Source organism: Anomalospiza imberbis, chromosome 10 (assembly GCF_031753505.1).
Source record: "Anomalospiza imberbis isolate Cuckoo-Finch-1a 21T00152 chromosome 10, ASM3175350v1, whole genome shotgun sequence".
In the NCBI taxonomy this organism is placed as follows: Eukaryota; Metazoa; Chordata; class Aves; order Passeriformes; family Viduidae; genus Anomalospiza; species Anomalospiza imberbis.
Window position 1 is genome coordinate 26,240,844 of NC_089690.1, and position 19,895 is coordinate 26,260,738.

The 19,895-nt window shown below is 44.8% G+C and overlaps 1 protein-coding gene across 1 annotated transcript in view; it reads left to right on the forward strand.

The window, feature by feature from the left end:
• Positions 1-375: 375 nt before the first annotated feature.
• The window catches only part of ARHGEF4 (Rho guanine nucleotide exchange factor 4), a 124,090-nt gene continuing 104,570 nt past the window's right edge, over positions 376-19,895 (forward strand). The window contains exons 1-3 of the mRNA XM_068201373.1: positions 376-2,494; positions 6,293-6,625; positions 11,990-12,119. Coding sequence (XP_068057474.1) covers positions 572-2,494; positions 6,293-6,625; positions 11,990-12,119 — 2,386 coding nt within the window. The 5' untranslated portion in view covers positions 376-571. The remainder of the gene's footprint in view (positions 2,495-6,292; positions 6,626-11,989; positions 12,120-19,895) is intronic.

The window sequence follows — 19,895 nt, forward strand, 5'->3', positions numbered from 1 at the left end:
TAAAGCTCATGGCGAGCCAGAGAGAGTTCTGAGTGAAAGCTGGAACTGTGAAGAACTAATTCTGGCCACTCACCCCATTCCTGGCAGTGCAGAGATACTCTCTGCTACGGATACAGCTGAAGTAAAACCAGAAATTTCAGAACAGAAAAGAGGGAAAACAGAAGCAGTTTCATCCTTAGGGTTCACTTGTAGTAATTCCGCAGTAGCAAGTGCAAAATTGGAATTCAGGAATGTTGCTGTACCACTAGGTAGTGATACACTTACTGCAGAAATTCAGATAGATCCATGTGAAAAATCACTCATAAAATCCCCCAGTGGAAGCGGTGAGAAGGGCACTGATACACTTATTGCAGAAAGTCTAGCAGATCCATGTGAAAAATCATTTATAAAATCCCCCAGTGGAGGAGGTGTGAGGCTCTCTGAGGACGAGCCCTGCAGGGCAGGGGCACTGGTGACTAGTGCAGTGACACTGGAAACCAGCAGCAGTGTAAGCAGTGTGTGCCAGGGACATGGTGTTGGTGTCAGCCTTGAAAGGCCCAGCAGTGCAAAATCACAGGGTAGAAGTGGTGTGATGGCCTTTGAGGAAGAGCCCTGCAGAACAAAGAGGGGTTTTGAATTAAGGACAGAACAGTTAGGAAAGTCAGGCTTTAGAAACCCTGGAAGAAGCGATGATCAGGTGTCTAAGGAAGAGGAATTCAAAGCACGTCGAAGCACAGAGGAAAGTTTGAATATTACCAGGGCAGTGACAGTGGAAATGAGCAGCAGTGTAAGCAGTTTGTGGCAGGGAGATGGTGCTGGTGTCAGACTTCAAGGTCCCAGCATGGTCTCTGGACAAGCAGTAGGCAGGCAAGGAAAGGAAATCTGTAATGGCTCAAAGGAAGAAACAGGTATTTGTGAAGAACCCTCTCCTAGGGAAGGAAAGGAGGGTTTTCCTGTAGGAGACACCTCTAGCCCCAGGAAAGACAGTGCAGTCAGTCTGGATGTGTCTGATGTCTTTGATGAGTCTCTGAACAAGGTAACCCACAGCACTTTCATGCTGAGCCTCGACAGTGTAAGTACCTGCAGCACTAACAGCGAGGAACTGGATGAGAACTCGTCCCACATCCTGGGGAGTAACAGCAGTCTTCATAAAGCTGTACAAAAGCCAACAAAGAATGAGAATAGCGGAAAAGCTTCCAGGTTTTTAGTATTCCCAAAAATGACATCTTTCAAGAAAACTAAGCCTGCCTCATGGGAAAATCAGGGAAGCAGCATTATCTTTGGCAGCAAGGCAAAGATGGAAGAACTGGATATTGGGAAAGATGATGAAGACACTGCAAGTTTACTGTCATTCAAAAGTTGTTCTTCTGGTTTAGTCTTCCACAGGAAGGAAAGCTACACCTCTGAGTACTCCGATGATGATGATTTATTTTATGAGAGACCTGCAGGATTTTTCAACAGATTAAGCCTGAGGAAGGCCTCTGGCTCTGGTCGGATACTGATGGAAGATGCAGATCGACAAGTTTCAGGTTCATCTGAAAACAATGACAGTGAACCTGTGGAGAATTCAGGGATTAGAAAATCATTCCCTGAAAATGAACACAAAAGAAACAAAACCCCTGAGGGTAAGAAGTTCAGGACAAGGTTGGCCTTGGCACACAAATCCCTCTCAAGCTTATTTGAGTCCAAATGCCCAGAAAAGGAAAACACTGAGCAAAGCTCAAAAGCATCAGTGAAAAATGAAAAGGAGAAAGCCAAACTTCGCCAGAGTGCCTGGAAAGCTTTCCTAAAAAGCAAGGAGGCAGATGGACTAAAAAGACCTGTCTTAGTAAGTTTATCATCCACACAGGAGAGTCTGAATGCAACTGGTGGCCACGTGTTAACACCAGTGGAGCGACAGCATAGTTCCAGTGGACACACTTTTTTAAAAACAGAAACAGATAATGGCTCCTTAACAAATTCCAACTATTTTGACAGCTCTGTGGAGCCTGTTGATGTCTCTTTACCTGCACGTATATGGAGAAGACGAATACAGTCCCACGACTTGGGTATCAGATACTCACAGAGTTCAGACTGTGATGAACAGCAGGAGGCTCTGAGCAACAGTTTAAATACTTCTCTAGAGGAATACTGGATGAAATCTCCATTTAGCCCCACTGACTCGCAGTTGGCATTTAGTCAGTCAAGTCCATCATGTCCCCAGCTCTCCAGCTCTGATGGTAAAGACATGCCTTGTAGGCCCATGAGTCCCAAACCTCAGAGCTCACGATCCACTTCTCAGCACAAGAACTTGCGTTATCCTGGGCGAGCATGTGCCGCTTCTATGATCTCTCTTGGGAACAGCTCTGGAGTGGAAAGCAGTCTGGAGGCTCCTGAGAGACCGAAGACACTGAAACCCAGAGGAAGTCTCTTACATTCGTTGGACGACTTCCAGAGGGATGACAGTGGCATAAGCAGTCAATCCCAGATCAGCTTAAATACAGCTTCTTCCATTAGTGACATGCTCCCAGATGAGGTGAGTTGTTGTCAGGGAATGATCAGGGAGTGGTTGGGTTTGCAGTCTTTTGCTTTACTATGGTTTAGGAATTCCAATGAAACTCTTCAATGGCTCAATAGCTTGTTGGTTAGATGAGTGCATAAATATTCCTCTTGGTCTAAGATAGGTAGCACTACTCATTCTTTCTGTTTCCGTTTCAAGACTGTATGAATTGATGCACTCTTAAAGGGAGGATTTGCTACAAAAACCCAAAGGAATGGAGCAATCCCAACACCATTAAAGATTGTACAGACATCACCCTCTGTTCATCTCCAGTTTTAAGCTGGATTTTACCCATCTTAAGGCAGAATTAAGCCTTGTAACTGGTGCATAGTAAATAAATTTCTCATTGTGAAAGGTAACAAAGATATCAAGTCCTATGGCTAGCAGTCACTTTTTAAGAAGTAAAATCACTTTCTTTAGACAATGAGTAGCTGTCTTTTGAAGTACCATGTGTCTTTTGCAGTCACCACAAGTACCTTTTGGTTGCTACTAGAAGTCCTCTTTTGCCTTTTCTACAGCAGACAGGAAAAAACCCCAAACTGTAGGGTCAGGTTCTCCTTGTCTCCTTTTCACGTTGTATTTTGTTCTAATCCAGGTAACACATTAAATCCTTTGCACAGGCTGAATCTCATATGACAGATTGCATCTTCAGTAGGAATTTCATTATTGGCAGAGACCTCTAAAAGCAGAGACTTCCTCCATCAGTAGGCTTTTAATCCCAGAGAGGATTTCCCAAGTTGTAAGTGGCTGGGAGCTTAGGAGTCTCTTTCAGTGGCTAAGCACAACCCCCCAGAGTGACTGAGACTGAGCTGTAACTGAGATCCCAGAACATGCCTTGACCATGCTACTTTTTCAGCATTATTACTGATAAGTTTTGACATTAAGAAATGGAAGAATAATTTTTTTGAGCAGATTGTCAAAAGTGGCACTTGAGAGAGTGCATGAAGTTTTGCATACCCAAAGCAGACAATTTTCAGAGGGTTCATTAATCTGGAACTGCTTGATCAGTTCATAACAGCAGAGGGCTGCTTGTGTTCAACTCAAATGAGCCTCGTACAGCTTTTGCTGCTGTTGCCTTTTGCCTCTCACATCTCAGCTTACATTAAGCCTTTAAGATACCCTCCAAGATGGTCTTATCCTGCCCTTTCTCCATACGTTTTTATAGAAACTCTCTATTTTTTGTATAGAAACAAAGATAGGCAGAACCATTGCTTTATCTAGCCAAGTCTTGAAAACCTCCATTGCTGAAGGTTTCACTGCCTCTCTGGGAAACATAGCCCTTGAGAATTTTTTTTCCTAATGCCCAACAAGAACTTTCCTAACTGTATTTTCTGGCCACTGTCTTGTGGCATTCTCTGGCACTACTGAGAAGAGCTTGGTTCCATTATCCATGCAAATACAAAATTATTGGTGACTGCTCTTACACTGCCTTTAGTGCCCTCTTATCAGCTTGAATAAACCCAGCTCTCTCAACCTCTCCTCATATTCCCAAATGAAAGTGTTTTGGTTGATTGGCTTGGGTTTTTTCTCTAAAGCTGTCTGGAATCCAAAGGAGTGTTTGGGTGGCAGTATAAGAAGTGAGAGCTGTAGTATCAGAATTCCAGGGGGGGAAAGGGGAAGAGAATTAGCTTTATTCCCTTCTGTGCTTAGCTTTATTTGAAAATCTTTTGTTTCATGGGCACCAGCTTAACCTACAAACTTAATACTGCACACTGCATTCCAAACAAGAGACTGCAGCCTAGGAAAAAGCAAGAGACTTGGACTATACACACTGTCAACAGATGAAGTCTCTCAGAGGATGAATAAAATCATTGACCTGTAAATTACAGCTTAAAAGAACATCTAGAAAAGAGTGTAGAGATAAGGCATGTGTAAATCCTTGAAAAGGAAAGTCTACATGCTATAATGTAAGCATTAGGGGCAAATTAATAATTACTTAAATTGATTGCCAGATTAAATTATTCAAAGAAAACCATAAAAATTTAAATGGTATCTAAGACATATAAAAACAGTTTCATTTTCTTGATTCTTCTGGAAGTTGCAGAATATGATATCTGAAATTGGACAAATGCAGCTGGAGCTTAGAAATTAATGCAAATGTCCCAGCTTTCAAAACACAACATCAAATCTATTAAAATAGATAGAGATTTATTTATTTACCTTTTCATGACATTGTGAAATGAAGTAGAATTGCACCCTGAATTTTTTAAGCAAAGCTGTATTTTCAGGAATTTCTGAAAATACAACAGACACTGGGCAAAGTACATTTGCAGTGTTAAGTCTTTCCAAAATAATTATCATCTATAAGCATCTATAAGGCCCTAAGGATGGCCTTCCTTATGTATGCTGCTTCCTAAAGAGATCCTAAAATTCAGTTTATTGGTGAATTTGAAGAAAAGTCTTTTTCTGTTCCACATGAGTAAAGACATTAGTGCAAAACATATCTGTAATGGTGAAGCTCTTGAGCTCACTTCCCATTGTGCCCTCCAGGATGGGGATTTGCATTTATTCCCCAGCTCCAGCCAGGTATTTCTGTAGCTGTGTCAGCATTATCTGTGTTAGTGCTGTGCCAAACTGCACTGGATCAGCTCATCCTGGACACTTCTGGCTACCACTCAGGTAAGTAACTCATCTGTGCCTGCTGGAGCACACACCAGCCCCTCTCTCACTTCCTGCTAATGGTTAACATTTCTCCAGGTTTCCTCCAGGACAAGGATTTTATGCTGAAAACAGCAAGACAGAACCATTACCAGTTTGCCCATCTGCCAGGCCCTTCACTACATGTTTAATTAATCTGTTCATGGCACGATTTTACTTGCATAATTGTGTTACTCAGCAGACAAGAGCAAACTGTCCTAAAATGTCCCATGTTTGGAATTCACATGTTCTCCTTGCTCCTGTCCAGTGAGGTGGCATTAGGCACAAAACACCTTTTTCACACAATCTAGTTTTTCTAGACTGTGGCATGTCTTACAAGGGGCAAAGAAGAATTGACCTGGAATTGTTGGTTAGTTGAAAATAGATAGGAAGTGTCTGTGACAGTTTGAGGGTTGTTTTATTTGTGTTCTTCAAGTGATCTGTAAGAAACTGGATGGATACTATTGTCAGGACACACGATTTTTTTTGTCATGAGACTCCTGAGTTCACTCATTCCCCAGTGTTGTTATCTCCTACCTTAAATATTATTGAATCTCACACTGATGCTACCTGGAGTAGTAGCTGGTTGCCTAAGGGCACACTTGATTTCAGGTTGTTCTAGTATAAAAACTGTAATTTTGTGCAACCACTCAAATGGGAGTGAAGGGCAAAGCTGTGCAATTTCTTACTCTTGGCCCAGCATCAAACAAATAAAAATGGAAAGTGTAAAGAGCACATCAGGAAGCACAGGGCTTAATATATCAGACCTACAAAGCCTTTTCACATTGTATAACTGAAGTACAGTTGGAAAAACCAGAAACAGACAAGAGATCATTTTTTCTATTTTCAGAAACATCATCGTCTGTCTTTGTAAACAATATTATACAGAGAGTGACCTAAATCCTGGTGGAATGTCAGTGTGATATGCCATTTAAAACAGGGATGAACAGGGCACTGTCCTGGGCACGGGGAGTGTATTTTGCACCCTCAAAGGATAGCAGAGCTGCTGCTTCAGCTCCTAAGTGTTTTCTTCTGACTAGTTCTGTGGCTGAGTAACAGGGCTTTGCCATCTTCTGTTCAAACTGACTTGAAGCAAACAAAATTTCCATCCAACAAACCCTGTGTTTTCACCTGCAGTGTGTAAAACAGGAGTCTAAACAGCCATGTCAAACAGCACCTGGAAAGAGGCCAAATAGGAAATGGGCTCCCCATCGCAAAAGGAGTCCCCCCCGGGTCCCACCATGCCCTGTCTCCACCCTGGAGAGCAGAGCCCGCAGGCTCTCCTTCCTTGCTCCAGATGAAAAAGCCAAGGAGATCCCCGAGAGGAGGAGGAAGAGACCCAAACCCCTCTATAAGTGCTTCAGCTTCGATGATGTTTGGATGGAGAGGAATCAAAAAAGGAAGCTAGAGAAGGAGACACAGCCAGAGGGAGGGGGTCAATTGCAGCATCTCCCACAGGACCCCTCACAAGTAAGAAGCCGTACACTGACCTTGTTCCCTGGCATTGTCTTCCTCTCTGCTCCAGCTGCTTCTCTCTGCTGTCATCATAATCCTGTCCTTACCCTTTGTCTGGTACCACTTCAGTCAGTGTTTCTGTGGGCCTGGTGCTCTGTGGAGACTGCAGAAACACTAAACTGGCCCTTGAGCGATAGCAACTGAAGGTGGTGGGTTTCTTAGCTTCTGAAATCAAACGGTTTGTGCCCTGTGAAATGTTGGAAATAGAATGCAAGAGAATCAGGTTGCTTTGTGAGCTGAGTTATGGGGAAGGCAAGGAGCAAATCAAAGTTTCCATAAATCAATATAAATTAAACTGATGAAATCTCATTCTGTGCCCTCCAGTGTTGCCCTATTATAACTTTAATAACAGACTTCTAAATTAGACTTCCCTTGTATTTGAGGCCAACTCAACAATTCCTGCTGAAGCAAATTCCTGCTGTGAAACACTCAAGAGAACATTGCCATTGGATTTTTAGCTATTAATATTCTCCTCTCCACTGAGGGAAACTTTAAGTTCAGCATTATGATTGCTTGTAAAAAACTTTGTGGCTGTTGTGACTCACACTGATGGCATCTGTTACTTTTGGATTCAGAGCTAAGGTCTGTTCCCTTCAGGGAGAGTCACAAATCTCTGTCCAAGAGCCAAAATTAGCCTTAATACATACAAAAGAATACTTCCCCAATACTTCTGGGGAAAAAAGACATGAGATCAAGGGATGCTCTATGAAACCTCTCACAATATTATTGAGAAAGTTTCTGATCAAGCTTGAAATCACGTAGCAGATACTCAAATAAAAGCTTACCTCAGGGGTTTCTGTTTTGGTCTGTTATTTGTATTTGTTTCCCTTTCTCTCTGTTGTCCTGGTTGCCTGTCTCTTGTTGTTATTACATTAAAATGACAATTTTGGGGAGGAGATGAGGCCTCAGTAGTCCTATCACCACTTCAGAATATGCTTGAGCTTATGTGCACAGACAGTTCTGTGAATGGTGAAGGGGAAACATTGGCCTGCCCACTATGGCTTGCCCAGGAAAAACCCGTCCACGTGGGAGAGCTCCCATCAAACTGACAGACACCTGGGACAGTGAGCCAGGGCAATCCCAGAAACAGGGGTTCTGAAAAACTGCCCTCTGTTCTCCTCTTCTCAAGGAAAGAGACTAAAAATCTGTGTTATTTTGTATGTGTTGGGCTCTTCAACACAAAGTGTTGCCAGTTGCTGCGTGGATGAGTGCTGAATATGATTCTCTGATGTGCTTCCCACTCTTAGTTCAGTGAAGATGCTTTCCTGGCTCAGCTCCCTACTATCTATGTGATGGAGACAATGAGTATTGCACTTGAGGTTTGTGTATGTTAGGGTTAAAAAAAAATTAAAAATAAATGGCTTGGGTTACTTCTCTACCTTGGCTGAAATTCTGAGGGCTCAGTGCTGTGCAGGGATGAGGTGGGCTAGTGAAAGTGAATGCCTGGCTTACATGGGGTCAGGGATTAACAGAAATCTAAAAATATTTCTCACAATTCCTCGACAAGCATGGGTAGTGATGGAAATCTAGCCCATGCTGCAGGGCATGTGGGCCAGCACTGAGAGCAATAAGGCTGCTAAGAGGAGTGACCAGTTCCCTCAATAGCTTCCCCTGGAGCCATCAGATTACACAGCTTGAATGCTGTCTGCTCTGCTGACTGACTGCACATTTGGAGGTTGCCAGAAAACAGCTTCTCCTTTAAGCATTTCCACCCTTATTTTCTGGTGCAAACTTACCTCTAAATTGCAATCAGCTGCATGATGATGTGCAGCTGCCCCTGTGCCCATGAGGCCTCTCTGAGCATCACCTGCCCGGGGGGTTCTTGGGCCTCAGTTTTCTGGTTCATTCTTCTCTGGGTAGAAGTGTGTAGGTAGGTTTGGAGTTTACTGGTTTTGTCCATTTGTGTTACGTAGGTTATTGACACTTTAATCTTTGTAGGCAGGCCAAGAAACAAAATACTGGTTGCAAAATGAGAGGACTGAGGGGATTCAAAGTCTCTCTTTTATGCCCATATAACTGAATTTCTTGGCTTGTGCATTTTATTTATAATAGTAACCACACAGTGCCATTTTCATACGATTTTATTCTGTCTTTGTAATGCTCTTGTCCTGTAACAGTGCTGGTTTATTCATACTCCCAAGTGTCTTGGGAGTGCTGTCACAAGCTGCAGTGTTTTTGAGAACAGTTTTAGAAGGATGATGAATCCCTTTTAATAAGAAGGAACAAGTTATCCCAAAAGAAGCTCTGTAAGATGTTCATTGTCTGTTGTGGTTTTGTGACTGCAAAAAGGGGACTGTATGGGGCTTTGGAGAGCTGAAATTACAAGTCTGATGTTTTCTGACACGGCTGCCTTGGGATGTGTGGCTTTTGTTTTGACAAGTCACGTTGTGTTAAGTCAAGATCAGGTCAGCCCACAAGGTGATGTAATGCTGCAATATTGGGGAAACAACTTAATGGGGCAGAGCAGAGAGGAATTCTTGCTTATTCAAGTGCTGATTTCTGATACCACTCTATCATTCAGATCCATGTACAGAGAGGAGCATAATGGAAATATAAGGCTACTCTGAGGGCTGGCAATTGGGACAGGGAAAAATGGACAAACAATCAAGAAACTACCTATAAGCTAAAAAAAGAAAACAACCCCCCCCCCCCAAAAAAAAAAACAACCAAAAAAACCCCCAAAAACATTAAAACATTTAAAATGCCAGCTCCAAACAATTCTATATATTGTGATTTTTTTTTTTTTTTTTTTTTTTTTTTGCTTAGGTCCAGTAAGCTGCTCTGCTTCCTTAAATGGGTACAGCTTGTGTAAATTCCCAGTCAAACTCAAAGCTTGACCTAGCTGTCCCTTATAATGAGATGCTGCCAGTAACAAGCTGAGCAGCTTCTGATCGTGGGCCTTAGAGTCTTAATACAACACCCCCCTGTTGCCCACCCCAAGGGGAAGAAGAGAAATGTAGCTGTGGATGAATCTATATTCTTTTGCTTGTCTGTAGGCTTTGCCCTTCACATGGTGATGGGTTTCAGGCTGTAGCCTGGGGTCCTCTTGCTTCTTTTTAATGCAGGAGAAGTTCTCTAACTGGAGCAGAGACAATGCCCCAAACCACTGACATATGGAATGCTGTAATGGCAATGGGCTCTCTTTTGGGAATTATTCTTGCTCTGAACCGCATGGCAATAGATAGGCAGTGCTTTCCTGTTTTGACAAAAACTTAAACCCTGGCTCTTAAGCTTGATGCCTCCTGAGTGCACAGTAATAGAAGCACAGACATGGCTTCTACGTGTGTCTGTTTGAGCACAGTTTTTGCACTGCCAAATTAGAGAGATTCCTAAAAGGCCCATCAGGGGGCTATACCCAGAGGGGGTATCGTGCAGAAAAAGCTCTTTTATTTTGAAAGAGAAATGAGAAGCAGTGAAAAATAGATCTTTAGCTCATTGCCCTGAATATTACTACTGCAAATCTGATTTTACCCCATCCAAAATAAGAGAAAATGAAGTTTTGTTGTGTAGTACCATGCTTTGAGCACTGTGGACAACTCAGATAGACTTTAAGAGGGAAATGAATACACTTTGAGGAGGAGATATAAAGAGAAACATCCCCCCCCCCCCCGGTGTGCACCTGACAAGGCATGGATATACAACTGAGACCCAGCCTCTGCCTGGGACTGAACTGCTGTGCATAAGAGCACAGAAATAACCTCTGGAACCTCTGGTAGAAAATACAGGAGAGAGGACCTTTACTATAGTCTGCTCCCTCATTTCTCATCCTCTCTCTTGTAGGTTGTAAAATCCTTACCCACATGTTACTAACACTGCTGAAAATGCTTCTTCTCCTGAGTTAGGGTTGTACAGGCTTCCATGCTATAGGAGTCAAATGATGCCTGTACCAAAATTTGCTCTGATGTCCCAGGAATTAATAAAAATGAAGCCTGCAGTTGTAACAGCCTTAGGCCAGGGTTCTGCTTTCTAGTCTTAAACAGAACAATAATGCTTTCTATCACCTTTTGTGTAAATAACCTAGACTTTACCTTTGACATTTTCAGAGCTGTGGCCCAGTAAGCTTGATTTTCACTGTCACCAGAAGAGTGTGTCTTCCCACTGGATATTTGCTGTGACTTTTCTAGAAAAAAACAGGCACTACTCAGGTTAATTTGAACAGGGTTCTTGCTGTCCCTCAAGAGATGGTGATTTGTGCCAAAGTGTTGGCAGTGTTCTCTTTGTTTTAGGAAAGTTAAGTGCAGGAATAGAAAACCAACCCAGGCATGGAGCAGCAGCACTCTCAGCTGCGTGAGCACTGTGTGCTGGTTGGTTTGGGAAGGAGGGTTTGGCTAATGGCCATCTACAGAAGAGGTTTCAGCATCAAGGCTGGTCAGCAGACTTTCTGTTGATAGTACATGCTGTGGGCTGGTGGGGAGAGGGAGAGATCTCAATATGCCAAGTTCCTGGCTCAGTGAAGGATGGATATGTTGTAATGGAATGTCAGTGACAAAAGGAAGGGGCAATAGTGATAGAGATGAAAAACTGTCTGTGCTTACTGAGCAGCTGATCTCCCAGCCACTAATGTTTTCTGTGTGTGGCAGCCATGGCAGAGAAAAGCAAAAAGGGATAAAAGCGTATCTTCAGCATGCCTTAATTACTACATTCTGCATTAGAGGCCATAAGATATGTGTATGTAACTCTATGCTTTCCCTTTTAAACGAGCACAAGTTAGTAATTCAATGAGATCTGGCAGTGAAATTGAGTTTTCAAAGTTTTATTAAGTTCTATAAGTTTTATAAAATCAATCAGCCAGGTAGAGGAAAGTGTGCAAATTCTTACTTGTACCTTTAGCTGAAGAGAAAAATGTTTTTATCCACATTCTACATGACTGGGGACTGGTACCAATAAATCTCTGAAGGGAAAAGCTTTATTTTCATGTTAAATACCAGAAGAGGACCTATCAGTCACAAGGCTTCAGGAATAGTTCTGTAGCTGAGGGGATGATTCCTTGTAGCGATATGAAACCCCCTCCACTAGAAAGACTTTATAGGGAGGAGTGACACTTTCTGTGAATGGAGGTGTGCATGGTTGTATGTGAAATATGAATCCAGTACTTGCTTATCCACTTCTGTTCTTATCACCTTACAGTTTTTCTTGCCTTCTCACTGTTTTTTAATGTTTCTAGCCATAATCATCCATGTGTGTCCACTAACATTCTGCTTACTTATATGGGCAGGTATCAGAGCTGGGAAGAGGTGCTCTGGGATGAATGCTGTATTTTGTCCTACAGGGCATCTAAACGTAATGTTTGTTGCCTTTGTTTTCCCTGTCCTGTTGCAGGCTGGAATAAGTCCATCCATCACATCTCCTGTTGCCTTGGACATCCTGCCACTGAAGCTGCATCCATTTTCCCAGAGCACCCCGACAGGCCTAGACTGCGTGGGCTGGAAACGGCGCATCTCTGCTCCTGGTGTGTACGCTGGCCTGGCTGGGTGGGAATGAGGAGAGAGTTAAGCGCTGGTTTATTGAATGTGGAAACTATGTGATAAGCATTCTAACCTGTTCATGATGATTGCTGCATCCATGTCTGAGCAGAAATCTGCTTTAGAGTTGAATTTTTCATGTGCTTTTCACATTCGGGTTTGTTTTCTCCCTGAGTGGATGAACCTGGTGCTGTTTAAATGCATGGTCAACTTTTTAGTGAAGAAGAAATCACTCCTTGCAATGATAGTATGCTTGATGAAGAAGCATTGTGTTGTCTCTTGAGAACTCTCTCACCTACGATGATGTCACCTCTACCACACTCTTGAATTAGATTTCTGCAGAGGAAATAGGCTCAGCCTTGTGTTTGCTGGAGAGCACTACAGTGAGATTCCTCTCAGGTTGCTAATAAGGCACTAAAGCAACTAAATAAGCCTCTAGAGACAGAAGTTTCTTGTACTTTTAATCCCCGTAAAGAACAAGTATGCTGTGTTTTCATGAGGAGTGCACAACATGAAGTATCATGTCTGCTTCACTTCCAATGACTGACGCTTTCTCAGAATTAAAATGTTAAGTTGCACAGGTTATTAAACTGTGAGATGTATCTTTGCCAGGTTTTTAAATTCTCCATCTGACAGTGCCTGCCCAAACACTGCAGATATCTCTATCAGAGCACTTTGGGCTGGAATAAGGAAAACAGAATGCAGATGAGTTGTTGGTGGTTAGGAACCTAGCCAGGAAAAGCCAGCCACAGCTGGGTGCCAAACTGTCATTTCTGCCTCAGAAGGGCTCTGTACCATCGATTAAACCCTGCTGGAGTTACCTAATTAAGGGACAATAACATTGAACTAATTACATCAGAGTTGAATGGTCATAGTATTTTGTCAAGCAAAACTGGTTTGTTTTCTGACACTTTGTGCAGCTCATGCACAGAGTCATGAGGCTTGATCTGGAAATAAGAAAGCTATTTATTGTTGTGGTGTTGAGAGCCTTGCCTTTGCTCTCTCAGCACTGAGGGTTTTGATCACTTGCTATCCCAAGCATCTGGTGCTGTCCCAATGCTTAGGACCAGCTCCCTGTCTGAATTAAAAAAGCTGTAGCTTTACTCCTTGGAAATCCCAGGTGGAAACCCATAATTGTCAAGTTGTCTGTGCATCTCTGACATCAGCTGAAATCCCTGAGCACTACTGTCATAGAAGTACATTCTGAGTCACAGCTGAGACAAATTTCATGGTAGTTCCCAATTGGGACACGTGGGAGTTAAAAAATATGTATGAATTTCTGAGGGTGAATAGGGGAAGTAAATGTATGCAGACTGACCAGCTGGCAGTGCTGTAGGTGTTTACATGCTGTCTAGAAATGGGGCCTGCAACCTGAATCATCTGTGATTCACACAATATTCCCGAGATAGGTACAAGTGAATTTCATACCACAACCTAAGCCTGGACCTGAAGAATTTCTGAGTAAATGTAGCACAACAAACGAAATAGAGCACAATCATTTTGCCACCACCAAATGCATGCTCCTGGGAAAGGAAACTGATGGAGAGATGAAGCAGAGGTTCTTCTACCACAGCCATCTCTATTAGCTTCTGCATTTGGGCTTCATTTGAAGCTTTTTGGGGGAGATGAATGTGGGCACATATCCTGCCTGTGGTAGGATGTGGATGAGAAGAAAACTGCAAGTTACTGAAGTCATATTCTGAAGCTGATGGATCAGTTTTAATATTGGCTATGTCCTTGAGGCAACAGTAGTGCAGCAGAGTGCCCTCTTTGATTCTTGCACAGCTTTGTTGTGATACCTGTTACTTTTGACAGAGCTGTAGGGCATGTAAAATAAATATAAAATAAATTATCAATTCATTTAATCTAATTTAAAGATTTCTAACTCCAAAGCTGCAGCTACTTGTGTTAATGATCCCAGTCTATGCTTTAGTCTATCCGTATTTTCAACATGGAAGTGCTAGACACTTCCATGTTGAAAATACGGATAAATTTCCCACTCCCAAAGTCTGCACCTCATCACCTTGTGTAGGGAATGCTGCAAAAACTGTGAGGGATGGAGGATGGAGGCCTCTCTAGTTCTGCAAGCGTGAAACGATGGCTGGGATGGTCCCAGCCCAAAAGGTGCCATGCACAGCTCCCACACCCTGTCCTGCACCTGCCCAGGAGCTGGGGACAGCCTGGCCGTCCTTGGCCGGGCTGCGTGCATTTCGCTGGAACGGGACGAGTGCAGACAAGTTTCATTTTAGCGCTGTATCAGCTGTGCTCGTCACGCCCCTCTCCGCAGTCGGAGCCCTCCTCTCGCTGCCTTTGTGCCCTGCCGGCAGGAGCGGGGCAGGCTGCGAGCTGTCCCCGCAGCGGGGACCGGCCCTGCCCGCCGGAGCCTCGGCCCGGGCAGCCCTTGCCGAGCCGAGCGGCACCGGCAGGTGGCTCTGACCGCTGTGCAATGCGCCGTGCCGGGCCGTGCCGCGCTGTCCCGGGCGTGCCGGGCCGTGCCGCGCTGTCCCGGGCGTGCCGGGCCGTGCTGCGCTGCGCTGTGCCGTGCCGGGCCGTGCCGCGCTGTCCAATGCGCCGTGCCGGGCCGTGCCGCGCTGTCCAATGCGCCGTGCCGGGCCGGGCCGTGCTGCGCTGGGCCAGGCCGGGCCGGGCCGGGCCGGGCCGTGCTGCGCTGTGCCGTGCCGCACTGTGCCGTGCCAGGCCGGGCCGTGCTGCGCTGTGCCGTGCTGCACTGTGCCGTGCCAGGCCGGGCCGTGCTGCGCTGTGCCGTGCTGCACTGTGCCGTGCCAGGCCGGGCCGTGCTGCGCTGTGCCGGGCCGTGCCAGGCCGTGCTGCGCTGTGCCGTGCTGTGCTGTGCCGTGCTGCACTGTGCCGTGCTGTGCCGTGCTGCGCTGTGCCGTGCTGTGCCGTGCCAGGCCGGGCCGGGCCGTGCTGCGCTGTGCCGTGCTGCACTGTGCCGTGCTGTGCCGTGCCGTGCTGCGCTGTGCCGTGCCAGGCCGGGCCGGGCCGTGCTGCGCTGTGCCGTGCCAGGCCGTGCTGCGCTGTGCCGTGCCAGGCCGTGCTGCACTGTGCCGTGCTGTGCCGTGCCAGGCCGGGCCGGGCCGTGCTGCGCTGTGCCGTGCTGCACTGTGCCGTGCTGCGCTGTGCCGTGCTGCACTGTGCCGTGCTGCGCTGTGCCGTGCTGCGCTGTGCCGTGCCAGGCCGGGCCGTGCTGCGCTGTGCCGTGCTGCGCTGTGCCGTGCTGCGCTGTGCCGTGCTGCGCTGTGCCGTGCCAGGCCGGGCCGTGCTGCGCTGTGCCGTGCTGCGCTGTGCCGTGCTGCACTGTGCCGTGCTGTGCCGTGCCGTGCCGGGCACAGCGCGGAGCCCCCGGCGGGGACGGGGCGGGTGAACCCCCGCCAGCACACACAGGCACCCCCAGCGCAGGGAGCTTCACCGTCCTCTTCAAACATCAGGAACACCAGGACAGTTCGGAACAGCTTTCTTGGCTGCACACACGCTTCAGCAGGGAGTGTTGGTGAATATCGAGTGTCTTTCCCCTTTCGTTCACAGAACATTCTGATTTGGAAGGGACCCAAAAGGATCATCAAGTCCAACTCCTGGCCCTCCCCAGGAGCCACACCTCGTGCCTGAGGGCCGTGTCCAAATGCTTCTAGGACTCTGGCTGGCTTGGCACTGGGACCACTGCCCTGGTGCCCAACCACCCTCTAAGCGAGAAAAACTTTTCCTAATATCTAACGCAAACCTCCCCTAACACAACTTCAGGCTATTCCTTTGGGTCCCGTCACCAGCTGTCAGAAAGATCATTGTCTGTCCCTCTGCTTCCCTGTGTGAAAAAGTCTGACTGCAATGAGGTTCCCCCTCAGTCTCCTCCTTTTCTGGTTGTCTGGGTACTCCCATGTCTTCATTTGTACTGCTCAGTCTGTCCCTTACTGCCAGTTTAGGAAGTAAACCACTTCCTAAAGTAGATATGGGAATGCTTTTCTGCTTTTTAGCAGCCTCTGAATACCTGGTGCAATACCTTGTGACACAGCAGGAAAGGGGTGGGAGGGAAGGGCCTAATATGCACTGGAGTGAGCAGTAGCAGGATAACGAGGCTTTGGGTTAAAGCAGTGGACCAGCATGTTTGTCTTTTAGGCTATGAGACCCGTCTTCTCCTTCCCCATCTCTCCTGAGGCTGATATTTGTTTATTTATAAACTGAAGACGGCCTAAACTTGGGGATGTTGCTGGGAAGCTGTTTGGACAGTGGCTGCAGCTGTGAGAATGTAGCTGCAACAAGGCTGAAGCCAGGAGAGGGGCAGTTCTGGGTGTGAGAGCTACCAGCCCATGGGACTAGAGCAGAAGGAGCACTTAGGGCATATCCTGCCATTTCTGAGCTTTTCCACAGGGACTTTCCAGCAGGAGGCAATCACGAGGTAACACAGTGACAGACAGACACAGGTAATTGTCTGAGAACTGGAGTTTCTTGACATCTCTGCTTTCACTGCTATCCATGCCTCTCTTTTCTATTCTTGTGCCAGCTCGTTACCCTTTCCCAGATATTCCCCTCAGTCCGCCTCTCAGAGACTCTGAAACTCTTGGGCTGGGACAGGGACACACACGTGACCATAAACCTCCAGGGTTTGTCATATCCTCATAGAGGGAGGAGCCTGTAACCTGTGTATTACAAGATAGGTTTGTAGCTGTGCTAGAACAAATCTCATACCTGTATTATTTTAAATCATTATCTAAATGCAGACCAAATATTTTTGGCAACTTACCATGTGCTTTGTCAGATTAGAACAGCCTCAGATCTTTGAATTTTCTGCTATCAGATGTCTACAAGAGATACCCTGGAGTTAGACCACAGAGCTGTGGTTGGTTGTGCCAAGCAGAGAGGCATGAATTCCCTGTGACTGATGTGTGCTGATGAGGAACATACTGGTGGCCTTGGAAATTCTGCAACAAGAATAGGCGAGCCAAGTTCTCAAGGGCTGAATCTTTTGTGGATAGTCTGGAAAACAGTGACCACTTAGTGATACTGAGTTATCCTCCGGCCTCCCTGGTGTAGTGGAAAGTATTTCTCAGAGGCAAAGGGACTGTTTGTTTACTCAACATCATGTGGACAACTTTCATCTTCTTTTCCCAGCTATAGATGTGCTTTAAAACTCACACTTGGCAACAGTTAATGTGAAGATGTTTGACAGCCACTGGAGAAATCTGTTCAAGAGGGAAAATATTAGCTCAATAACAGGACTTCATTATGTCTTATAAATATTTAGCAGTCCTATAGTTCAGCAAAATAGCATGCTGAGTTATTTATTCCATTTTTGTCATTTTAGCTCTTGAAGAAAGTGGTATGCAAGTTTCCAGAAATGTATCATGGTAGCTGTACCATGAAATGTCTGTTCCATCCCCATTAAATAGAAGAGTATAACTGAATTTAAGTGGCTTAAAAATAATCCCATTGCCTGCTGTATACTTTTCACTTTGTCTCTTAATCACAGAAAGATTAGACCCACTGTGTCCATCTTGGTTCTGTTTAACCACAGCCACGAACATTTGCCCTCTGTGAGTTCTTTGATGATGTGCTCACTCAAAGGGTTTCATCCAGTCTTAAAAGTAGGGCCTGGTAGTGCTGAGTTAATGAAAATTTGTTTTAGCAAGCTTAGTGGGATTTTATGTATTAGCTACTGAGGTGAAAATTTAGCATACCAATAAAAACCTTCTGTGGGGCAAAGAGAGAAGAAGAAAGTCTTAGGAAATCCTGAATGAATCTGGTAATCACTGTTCAAAGCTACAAGATTACAGGAGAACCCAGCAGAGGCTAAAAAATCCAGCAGATATTTAAGATCAGGTTGTCCGAGACTAGCTTGGCCATCTTTACCAGACTGTGCAGCGAGATTCTTAATCTTTAGGTGGAGTCAGTTACTGCTACGTCAACCTTAGATAACTTCTCTCTAATGTCACAGAAGAAAATCTCCATGTCGATTTTACAACAACAACAAAATCTGTAGTCAGTGGAACCCCTCTATGATGGGTTGCAGTCTTGAATTCTGACAAAATTTTTGCTTTCCACAGTTTGACTGTGTAGAATTTGTTTTCTTTCCATTCTATTAGAAAATTCCTCTCCAGTGCATACCTACAACAGACACACATACACAAGGATAATTAGGACTGATTTGTAGCCTCTCTTTAGCACCTTTGCTGTCTGAAGAGCTGAACTGACTTTCTTCTTCTCAATGCCCTGATCTCCAAATCCACAGAACAGCTGCCTTCACCTTTGTTGTCAATGTTTAATTTACCTTCCCTTGATTATTGTGATCAAGAGGAGTTTCTCTCCAGTTGTACTTGAATGCAGGCAGTTCTGGAAGAACCAGATCAGTGCAGAAGAGTGGTTCTACTGCAGTCAAATTGAGAACATATTTCCATTTCTCTGTTCGGAAGTATTAGATACTTTGGTTCATTCAGAAGGTAATTGAAGGAATTATTTTGTTGCACATTACTAGAAATGGTTTGGGTTTTTTTGTTTGCTTGTTTGTTTGTTTGTTTTACTGCTACAGAGACTCTTCTTTTAAAGAATAGCTGAAATATTTAAGTTGGTTCAGCATTATTGGGTGCTTTGTGATATTCTCTAGTGATGGAGTGTGACATTTTTTTCCTTTTTGGAAATACTCAGTAAACCAGAAGTTTTACTGAGCTGAAATAACTCTGCTACTGCATGGATAGTGAGGCAAACTCAAAGGGGTCTCTATTGGAACAAGCTGTAATGGCCTTATTTACTTTGCAAAGAGCCACTTTACATACAAGTTGTAAAATAAGTGTTTTCAGTTCATGTATGAAATTGGGCTCCTAGGTTTGGATTTGGGTGTCTGCAGCCAAGTTCACTCTCTCTGTGACAGGAGCAGTGTGGGGTTTTCCTTTGTGGACCACATGTGGATGGCTGTCCCTCTTCCAGATGTGCTGAGGGAACTGATCTCCTCCTTTGCTTTGGTCCAGCGCCCGTCTCACCTGGCCAAACTTTCACCTGACCTGGGTAATCCCACACTGAATCAAGCTAGTTCTGGTTTTACACTCTTTTCTGCTGCACAGGGTACAAACCATGTGGCTACTCATAAATTATTTTGATAATTTGACAAATCTGCCATCTGCAAGGTCTTTGAGCAGAGTGGCAGCCCAGGAATGTCCTTTATTACAAAATTTCTGTGATGCTTCAAAGCTGTTGCTAAAGTGCACAGGTATTTCTGCATTCCCAGGAAACTGGTATGTTTTCAGGATCCTTCTTATAGGGATACAGGGAATCTCCTGTTAGGTAATAAGAATATAAAACTTTCTAGTAAATGAGTCACTGATGCTGTTTCAGTTGGGACTGAGGTCTCTTGCAAAGGTTACACATGGAAATAGGGATCATACCAGGTCTGCAGTCTGGGAGTGGATGCTAAATGATTTTTCAAAACTCCCAGCTGCACTCTTCCCAAATCTCAATCTGTGTTTTTTTGGCTTTAATTTCATTTTGAATTCCTTTTCCAAGTACTTACAAAAATAGTTTTTTAATAGCAGCAGCCACAGCCAGTTCTAAACATGATTAGTTTATATGTTAAATCCTTTCTGAGTTCTCAGGGGAAGCAGATGACACAAGGTCTCTCTCACTCGGGCATTTTTAAAATGCATGAAATTCTACTATTTTCACTTATTTATTTTTAATCTGACAGTTCTGCTAAATTAGGAGGAGAGATCTGTCTCACGCCTTGCTTCCTTAATGCCTTGAAATCGGCTTTAATAAAAATC